This window comes from Strigops habroptila, chromosome 9 (genome assembly GCF_004027225.2).
Source record: "Strigops habroptila isolate Jane chromosome 9, bStrHab1.2.pri, whole genome shotgun sequence".
Classification (NCBI taxonomy): domain Eukaryota; kingdom Metazoa; phylum Chordata; class Aves; order Psittaciformes; family Psittacidae; genus Strigops; species Strigops habroptila.
The window spans coordinates 23628867-23639447 of record NC_044285.2 but is presented as its reverse complement, the minus strand read 5'-3'; the positions used below and the strand labels follow the sequence as shown (position 1 = coordinate 23639447).

At 47.5% G+C, this 10581-nt stretch overlaps 1 protein-coding gene across 1 annotated transcript; it reads right to left on the bottom strand.

Annotated features, from left to right (window-relative positions):
- Nucleotides 1-773: 773 nt before the first annotated feature.
- On the bottom strand, nt 774-9889 carry LOC115613073 (cis-aconitate decarboxylase-like). Its single transcript, XM_030498111.1, has 5 exons — nt 9808-9889; nt 2812-2999; nt 2544-2636; nt 2101-2306; nt 774-1692 (listed from the first exon to the last, which is right to left on the bottom strand). Exons 1-5 carry the CDS (start codon nt 9887-9889, stop codon nt 774-776), a joined length of 1488 nt encoding a protein of 495 aa, XP_030353971.1.
- Nucleotides 9890-10581: the final 692 nt, after the last annotated feature.

Genomic DNA, 10581 nt, shown 5'->3' with positions numbered 1-10581 from the left:
GAGTAAATGGCTGGGCAAAGCTGGGAGGGATGATGTGGCAGAGCCCAAGGACTGGCAGGGATCACCTCGCAGGAGGTGTAGGATCAGATGTAGGGGTGGTGTAGTTCCTCACCTTTCAACAGCCTTCCGTTCAGAAAAGAGATACAAGTTCCTTAAACCATCCCTTGTACACAGAGAAGTGAAAAACACTTCCCCAGTGCTGGAGAAATGGGAGGCTTTTACTGGAAAAGAAAATAATACATCTCTGCCCAAGGGTTTTGCAGGCAGGGCTGTTTACAGTAACTGATAGATTTTTCAGCTGGCCAGCGTGACTAACTAACCATGATCACAAAAGTGCCCAGAAGAGCACTAAGAAAAGCACATAGCTTGCAGCTGAGCTTCCTCTCCTTCCCAGACTCAGCAGTTAGGCATCCTGCACAGAAAAAACTTGGAATGCAGCTTGAAAAAAGATCCAGACATGGTTCCTCCTGGGGAACCGGCTTCCAGGTGATACCCCAGGATTCTCACAGATTTCCATGGGAATTTTGTTATTTGTGGTGGCCTTGCGGCTACTTAGACAGCATCAACCATCAGTTGAAATTTAATCTGTGTCCTAATCACTGACACAGGCACACCTACTGCCTCGTGGGCTCCTTTGATATTAAAGCGCCTACTTTGACTTCAAGGGGTGGGAATTTTCCTGTCATTGGAAAACAAAAGTAAAGCACCAATGAAGAGAGGAATCAGAGTCTCACTGGGACAAGCCCCGTACCAAACCCCCACTTGCTGTTCCCTCACAGGCTGCAGGCCAACTGGGAACTGTCTGAGAGGTTCTCCAGGTTATCCACCATAGTGATGATGGTATCTATCTTATCTTCTGGAAGCACGTGAGAGGCGTTGGAGCGAAACTTCTTCAGGAGTGATTCTTTGCTCAGAGGCTTCCTCCAGTGCCCGTAGAAAGTGTCACATTTGCCTGTGAGGAAGTCCCCACTGTGCAGGAGCAGTGCCACCTCTCCGTACATCTTGTCAAAGTTGGCCACGTTATCTTCAGGGTGCTCCACCACCACTTTGTCCAGCAGCTCCCTCAGCTCCTGCCGCTGGATGCTGCTTTCTGTGAAGGAGCTCAGGCCCACTTCCCCGTCCAACAGGGCAGTACAGGCATTGAACTGGAAGGAGTGCCTAGCCTGGTGTTCAGAGCTGGGGAAAGGCCGATTGATGTATTTTGACACTGGGATCTTCAGCACAATGGTGCGGATCAAAGAGGGAGAGAAGGACCCTGCGTAGTTGATGAAGAGGTTCCGGACAGACAAGGCAGCATCCACCACCCAGTGCATCCCCAGGTGGGCTGGGAATCGCTTGAAAGCAATATCCTGCTTCTCCAAGAGGAACTCATGGTGGTCACTTGGTGTGGAGAGTGGTTTTGGTTGATAGACTCTGTAGAAAGCACTGAATCCAGAGCAACCAGGGATATCATCCAGAATCAAGGGGTTGGCCTCCATCCCTCTGGCAGCCAGCAGAGCTGCTTCGAAGCCCAGGCGGGTGGCATTTCCAATGTGCAATGGCTTCGCTTGGGTGGCAGCGTTGGCCATGGGTGCCCCTGCAAGGGATGCAGCAATGCCCAAGGCGTGTGCGCACTGGGCTGTGCTGAGAGACAGCAGTTTCGCTGTGGCTGCAGCACTGCCCATGGTACCGACCACTGAGGGAGGGTGGAACCTGCAGATATGGGGGGAAATTGCAGATATGAGCATCCCTGCCTGCTTGGCACAGGGAGCACCCAAGAACCTCATCCACCAGACCTGCCTATGGGACTGGAATGAACTGCCAGTCACCTTCATGGCTCTGGTGCAGGTGGGATTCACCAAACTCAAAATTTGGCCATCTAAAACCTAAATGTCTTCTTGAAACTTCATTGGAAGTGACGGTTTATTTTGAAGGAAGATCACTGGAGGTCACCAAATGAATATGTGATGTCTCATCAGCTCTGGGAGAACTGGCATTTGGCTCCCACATCCTTACCCTGATCCTGAGTTCAACTGGTCTTAAACTAACATTTTGAATCCCTAAGTAGCCCTGTTAACAGACTCACCAATTCTCTTGCTTGGTGAAGAAAAGGAGGTTTACCTTTTTGGAATGTTATGAGCCTCAGTGGAGAAATGCATGAGCCTTCCTTGCACTTCCAGACCCACATTAAATGCCAGCAGGAAATCCATGCCATTGGGTTTGGTGCTTGGAGGTAGCATTTGGGAAGCTGCCAGAAGAGCTGGCAGCACAGCCCCTGATGGGTGAGTAGCAGGGTGCCAGGTATCATCAAAGTCCATGGAGTGAGTCTGCCAGAGAAACGAAGATAAGGAGATGCTGGTGTGGGGCTACAGGTCCTTGCTGATATTGTGAGGCTGCATCTGTAACAGCATCCACCCAGTCACCTAGTATTTCCCATAGAATCATAGAGTGGTTTTGAGGGGATCTTAAAGCTCATCCAGTTCCAACCCACTGCTTCCTGTCATCCTAACCAGTGTCTCTGAAGGCACCATGGAGCAGAGCTGCTCCTGAAGAGCCCGCCTTACCGCAACTCCGTTGGTGAATGCAGCCAGCGTGGGGGAGAGCTTTACTCCTGCCTTGCCATAGACAGAGCTCACAGCAACTGAAGAGTACAGCTCCTGTGAAAGGGAGGGAGGTTCAGGTGAGGCCCTTGAATGACACAGTGACTGTGTGATGCCAGAACATCCCTCTACTGCAAGGCAGAAGTCCTATGCCAGCCATGAAATAAAGACTTGGATGTGATGGTGGTGTCAGGACTACATTAACTACATGGGGATATGGGGTCATTCCTACCCGACAGTATTGCAGAGCGATGTCAAACACGTGTGTCGTGCTGCCCACGAGGCCAACCCCGATGCTGTCGAGGATCATCCTCTTGCTTCTGTGACGGACAGTCTTGGACAAGTGCTCGGGTTGAACTGCATGGATGAAGGAGGCAAAGCTGCTCGTCACTGTCTCCTCTGGAGCACTCCTGGCCACCACTGCAACACCAAGAGAGAGAGGAGGGGGTAAAGACACGTGTGGGCCACGTGCTGATGGCTCACATGTAGTCAATACAAATTATGTCCCTTTATCTGGAGAACAGGCAGAGCAGGAGCCCTGCTACATTACCAGTGGTGCCCTGGTAGGAGTGAAAATGAAACTTCCTGTAGTTTCCATTATGTTTTGGCAAGTAGGACTAGACCCAAAGCCTGGATTTATCCAGAAGTTGGGTACTACAAGTCACTGAGGTGTCTTGACTCAGCCAGCAAAGCTCTTAAGCCCTATGCACTCAAAAGGATGCTAGTGCTTAAAAAAAAATCCTTTTGTGCTCCTTCATAGTTGAGCTCAGCATATCAGAGGATCCAGCCTATGCTTCAGATGGGGATTAAACAGAACATCTCCTGAGCTTGATGTTTGAAGGAAAGTTTTCCCTGTCTCTGGGAACATCTTTGCTGATAGACAAGAAGCAACATATCAAGCTTCCCAAGGCAAAGTTGGTGCCTGTGTTTATGACCTGTAAGGCAGAGCTGGGCAGACAGCACAAGCTCCTGACACCTTTGGGTTTGGAAGTCACCATTTCTGAATCTTTGGTGGTGGTAAAACTCAATGGAAAATATCCAATTTGGGTCCGTTGTACTTTTTAATTTCAGTGACAAATTATTTTGATGAATTTATAATTCATAGATTTATAATTCTTATGATTCATTATAATTTATAATATAATTTTGAGAGTGCAGATGAGAGCAGGAAAATGATAAAATTCAATATAGCTAGCACATGCATGATTGCAAATCCACATATATGGGGGGTACACACACACATGCATAGAGATCAAAGCTGGCATTAATATCCAAATGAAACTACTGGCATGAAAAAGTGAGGATGAGTGAAGCAACCAAGTAAAAACACTTTGCTTCAGCATCTTACAGGAAACCTCATGAGAATTAGCAGATGATGACGCTTTATTTTTCAAACAGAAAACATCCCAATTGAAAAAAATGACCATTCCCTAATTTCAGTAGCTTGTATTCATCCTTAAATGTCATGCCTACTGACTCACAGTTTGCTTGCAAGTGTATTTGGACTCACCTAGAGCCTCAGAGCCTAAAATCCATTTGTAAACACAGCTGAGAATGTCATCATGGCTGTGACTCACAGGGATAACATTCCCCCCTTGAAGTGGCTCTATGAAATACGTTGCTATAGGAATCTGTAACACTCAGCAGTTTGGAAAAGCTTCTGCTGGCAGAAATCTGTGTCCTCTCTGTGTACCCAGAGCATCTTTAGTGTCCCACAAACCGCTGCCCTCAAGGAGAAGGAACAAACTAGACTGGAGAGGCTGGAGGAAAATCCACTCGAATCACACCATGGCCATAAAATCTGGATTGCTTCCTTCCTGTTATCAAATGCTGTTTGTCACTTCAGTAGGCAGAGATATTTTTTAACCCTTCCATTAAAAGCATTTCATGACTCCAGTGTTTCTGTCCAAGTATGGTGATGGTGCTGCAGAACTTAACTAAACCCCAAAATACTCCATCCAAGACCAAATAGATCTGTGTGGATTATTACTAATCCTCTTTTCTCAAGTGTTGATTAAGCAGCATTCATTGCATTTATTGTATTAATAACACATTTTAAAATCACTTAATAGACAAACTTATAATAGACCAAGTGGCTACACAGCAAAGTCATGCTTAATTTGCCTGAAGTGAGAAGCTGTAGCTGTGCAGAAACTCTTATGCTGTGAGATGCAGAGAATGACCCCTGAATCCCTTCAAGCAGTGCTAATAGCAAGATCAGATGTAATAAAGGAGTGGTGACAGACAGGGGAGTTAAGGATCTGAGCAAGCCGACGACAGCTCCAACTTCAATATCTCACCTTTATGGTCAAAGAGTAAGAATTTGGAAAGTCTGGTTCTAAATCAGTTAAAGTTCCTGGATTAGCAATCAACATTTTTATCATTTGTTACTTTTCTCCTTGTTCTTTAGCAACCAAGGGCAATAATCACACCAAGACCCCCCAAACACGTTTGTCTTCCAAGGATTTGAGTGGTTTATCTCAGTGCGCGCAGCCCAGAACCTTTCTTTTTTAAAGTAATAACATGGTTATTTTGGATGCTCTTTAAAAAAGGACAGGGAATGCTGTTGTGCAGAGAGGTACAAACCGTGAGCAGCAGTTTTGTGAACTTGCCGGGAGCTTGCCAAGAACTTCTGGGATTTCTAGGGTAGAGACAGAGAAAAAGCATTTGTCACCAAAGCTGCTTGAACTCCTTCAGAGCCGCTTGACTCTGGTTGTGCCTCTAACATGGCACTGTGAGACATGCACAGATCAAACAGACGGATAAAACTGGCTACATATTTAAAGGAAAAAAACATTTTCCAATGCTCAGTCCAGCAGGGATGCCAAGAATAGCCAGGGAAATAAAGCAGTACAGTAGAAGGGGCAGCACAGCCTTTGCAGACCTACCATGAAATCCCGTTCCGGCTACAAGCAGCACCGGCTCAGGGTGGACACGGCGAGTAAAAAACCACACAACACGTCCCAACAACAACAACCCCCCTGCCATGGCACCGTACAAAACCCGTGTGGGACACATAAAAAGGAACAGGTATGAAAGGAACAGGTTAGAAACTGTAAATAGAGTGTCTGTGAAAACCTTCTTATTTTGTTAGTATTGGAGCAGGTTCCCACTTCATGTCACGACAATTTTGACCAGTTGAGGAACTGCCCGAAAAATGACTTTGCCTCTTTAAAGTGAAGAAGGAGAGATCAGAGATGGATAGGTTTTGTACATGAAATAGTAGTTACCTGTAAGGTTAAGTAGACCATGCTGGTGGCTGTTACCACTGCTCAGTGCCCAGCTCTGCGCTGCGCTATTCGAGGGATGGGAGAGGTGTCTGTCTGAAAGGTGCTTTGGTGTCAGGGTTTATATATGCTTCTGAAAGGCAATTTGCTTTTTGTTTTTTTGCAACTGAATTTCAAGTGTGATGACATCAGCCTCTGGGGACTGAGAGGGTGGGGGGAACAGATGAGGAGGGGTGGTTTTCCTCTGCTGAACATGAGGGAAACCCCCCCTGGTTTCAGGAAATAAAAAAAGATTTAGGACAATAACTGACAAAGTTCAAGGAAATTCCTGTCTCCAAATGCTACAGGTGCCAGTGTGTGAAGCAACTGGCCCCAAGCTCCTCCTACAGAGGAGGACTATAAAACTGGTACTGACCAGGAAATGAGAGGGACAAGAGCATCCTCCCATTGAGCTGAAGTGTCACCAAACCAGGTAATCCAAGCTGCAGAGGGAGAAGCGTAGCATTGGTGGTTTTCTTTGGTGCTTTTCTTGAATACATTCAGTGTTTTGTCATTTGGCTGAATCTTTTCATAGCTCTCCTCCTTCTAAATACTCAGCTCTGTGATTCTGCCTGCCACAGGCTGTGGGTTCACTGAAGGGTTAGTGCAGAGGTGGATGCTGCAGCTGCCAGGAGATGTTGGGACTTTTCATTCCTAAATGAATGTTTGGACTTTGGGGGGATGCCATGGCTCTTTGCTTGGTCCAAGAGTGAAACCTGGGGACATTCAACATGCTGCAGGTTCTTTTGTACAGAATAGCAGCCTGGTGTGATACACCTTGCATTTAAAACCAGCCTGAATCTTCTACTAAATACCAGGCAGATCCTAGATCACTGTGGATGAAGCAATGCACCTCAGGCAAGCTGGTGCTGGTTTTCACCAGAGAAGAGTCAGGGTTGGGATATTTAACCCAGCTGCATGGCATTGTTGTGCACTGTTAATCTTGCTGTGTGCTTAGCCAGAAAGAATTTCATTTCATTCTCTTGACATGCTTGTCTGGAGAGATGCAGTGTTTCCTCTGAGCTGTGTAAACAGTTGTTATCATTAATAAGGTGGGATGGAAAACTAATAGTAAAATGCCACCTGGGAATAAGAGTCTGATAAATGTAACATATTGGTATGTGTTCCACGGCATGCTAAGCCTGGCTCCAACCCCTTGTGGAGACTAAGTCCACATACCAACATATTCCCATTACTATGAGTCAAGGTGAAGCACAGATGCCAGTGCAAAGCAGATGCACACAGAGGTGTCTGCAAAGCCCAGGTACAGCAGTGAGGTGGAAAAGAGGTGCAGAGGGGTATGACCTCTTCTGGAAAGAGAGTTATTGAAAGAAAGGCAAGAAAAAGTTGATCAGAGGCTGCAGCGAGCAGCCCACATGGGCATGGCTCATGCTGCGGGGACAAGAGCCAGGATGGAGGGAGGATCTCACAAGCCATTTCTGCAAATCCCAGGCTGATGAATGTCAGGGGCAAGCAGGAAAAAGGAGGAGGTTGGGTGAGGAAAGGGATGGCTTTGGCTTTGTCCTTGCTGCACGAGGGATTTGTGCAAAGGAAGGATCACCCTGGGCTGCCCCATCATCCAGTAGAACCAGGTCTGCCAGGCCTGGCGGTGCCCCAGCTCTCCAGGTGCCTCCTCAGTGGGGGGACATCTCCATCCTTGTGGTTTCCTGGACAGTGGCTGTGCTGGCTGGTACCCCATATCTGCAGAGAGCTGCTAGCTCCACATGGTAGAAAGAGACCTCCCCTTTCCTCCTCTGCCTCTACACTGCCCTGCATTGCCTGCAGAATACTCAAAGATCTGCTTTGCATCAGTCCCAGCTGAGGACACCCAGCTTGCAAGCTTGAGGGCAAAGGAAAGGCTTGGTGGAGATGCCTCCTTGCTGTATTTCATGGGGCAGAGAGGCATCACGCTTGGTTTTCAGTAATGCGTGTGGCAAAACAGATAGCGACAGCATCAATGAGCAATCCTATGGACAAACAAGGCTTTGAACAGATAATACCTCTGTTTCCATGCAGAAGCCTCATTTATTGCTGAAGCCCACAGCATCACTAATGCTGCTGTGCCTGAGAAAACAAGAGGGGGGAATTCATTATTGGATGTGTCCTCATGAAATAGAGGGGGAAGCAATGCAGAGTCTGTGTTTGCAGAGCATGGGGGGATGCTGTGGGTAGGTCTGCAGCAGTTCCAACCCCAAGCCCTCCTCCTCCCAAGGGAAGCTCCTTCATCCTCCTCCTTTTCCATATCTTGCTCTAAATCCTCTCACATCCTTTCCCTTTACACCTCTGTAGCATGATATGGCATATTCTCAGATGTCCTATGAAGGGTTGCACTGCAAGAAGAGAGAAACATCCGTATGAGTTGTGTCTCTACATCCTTCACAGAACCAAGCTGTATGTTGCAGGCTCTAAAACCACTAGTTATGCAGGAACTGCCAACATGAGCCTTGGCAAATTGAAAAGCACTTCTGCAAGCCAGGTAGTCACCTGGCCAGCCCATCTTCCTCCAGAAACCCATCTCCTCCTCCTCCAGAGACTGACTCAAAACAGGGGCTTGTTGCAGCATACCTAGAAAGCCACTGTCTGAGCTATTTTAGAGCAAAACATCTGGAGGAACTTAACATCGTGGCCCGCCTCCAAGTATAACCATGTAAACCAAATGGCTTCTTTATATCTGAATGCCATTTGGCATGACGATATCATGGACAGCACAGGTACTGCTCAGCTCATCCTAAGGTGCATCCTTAGGGCCTTCTTCAGCTCAGTACTTTATAGAGATGATTGTTCTTCCAACAGAACTGTGGTTTAGTGCATATCTCTCTCTCTGAACCAAAAAAATCTAACCTCTAGCACAACCAAATAATGGTATTAATGAATTGCCCCCAAAGTTCACTTGATAATTTTGCCATTTCCACATTTCATGAAGTTTAAGTCACTGAATCAGTTCAGAGCTATTAGGAGTCAATTTATCCTTCATTCCTCATTTTGGTGAAAATCACATCCTTTAGAATAAATGGAGAGAAGGAAAACATGGGGGTTTAGTAGAACAAAAGAGTCCAGAGGTCTATGATGTTTGCAAACTATACATCTGCTGATGAATACTGTGTGATTAAGAGCAAACATTGGGATTTGGGTTGATTAATATTCACAAAACTGACTCTTCTCTGGGTGGTGCTGCTCCACTCTTCACTTCCCATGTCAGTAGTAGTGCTGCATGCTTCTCTTGCTTTCCAAAAGGCTTTTTGGAATGGCTGAGAACAGAATACATCACTCTCTCCTTTTCCAGCTCCTTTAGGTCATTTGGTGTGCTAAAAATAACAAAATAACAAGAACATTGCTGTTTTATTTTCATCTTTGTTTCCTAACAAAAACCTCCAGAGAGAAAACTCCAGCTCATGGTACCCAGGAGTGCAGAGGAATGGAAATGTGGGGGCTGCCTGCAAATAGACGAGTTAATGGTAGAAATATGAAGGGTTTGAAAATAGACTATTTAGTCACTGGGGTTTCAAGAAAGGGATGGAGCTGGAAAATTCCATCTGGAAGGGAGACTGTGTATGCGTGCGTCGCGCCTGCCTGTTTGTCTGTAACAGTGGATAAGAAACGTCCTGGAACGGCTCAAAAATACCTTGTGGGTTTCGTCTGAATGTTTGTTCGTTTGTGTTAGGCTATTCATTGCTCTTCATCTCCAGCAGCTTGGAGGAGAGGGGACAGGAACCATCACCAACACCTGCAGCTCTTTGGGGCACCTAAACATGTTTTTGCCAGAAATCCTTGTAGCCTAAATAGGTTGTGTGTGTTTTTTCTGGATAGGACTCCGGAAAGTAGACACCTAAAGTTCTGCTTTGAATCGAGCCTTTGTGTGGAGCAACGAGTGGGGAGGCACGATGGAAACACCTGAGCCTGTCACCAGTTCTTCCCTGCTTGGAGTAGGGGCACGGCTCTGAAGGTTGGCCGAGTGCCCGTACCGAGGCAGCGCTGGTCTAGACGCCGGGGATGGTGAGGTGCTGGGGTGACCACCGGCGCTCCTGTTGTGTCTGCAAGGGCCATGGCGAGCACCGCGGGTTTCGCCGCCGTCTTCTACAGTGAGCCGGCGGTGCTGGGGCTCCTGGCGAATGTGGTCAGCGCCTTCCTCCTCTGCCTGCAGAACCTCACCGTGGTGCACACCGGCATCAGGCCGCAGGGAGCAGAGGACATCCTCGCAGGTGGGTGATGCTGCTCAGAGGTGAACTTGGCCTGGGACTACTTCAAAGTAGTATTGGACTGTAGATGTTGTGTATATTAGCAGAAAGACCCAGTTTCACTCCCTCTACACACACACCTACATACACATTGCATATTAAATTGATTCATAGAATCCCAGCCTGGTTTGGGTTGAAGGGACCTTGGAGCTCATCCAGTTCCAACCCCCTGCCGTGGCCAGTGACACCGTTCACTAGAGCAGGTTTGCTCCAAGCCCCTGTGTCCAACCTGGCCTTGAACACTGCCAGGGATGGGGCAGCCACAGCTCCTCTGGGCACGCTGTGCCAGTGCCTCAGCACCCTCACAGGGAAGAACTTCTGCCTAAGTGCTCATCTCAATCTCCCCTCTGGCAGGTTAAAACCATTCCCCCTTGTCCTGTCCCTACAGGCCCTTGTCCAAAGCCTCTCTCTCCAGGTTTCTTGTAGCCCATTTAGGCACTGGAGCTGCTCTAAGGTCTCCTCTTAAGGAGCCTTCCCTTCTCCAGGCTGAACAACCCCAGA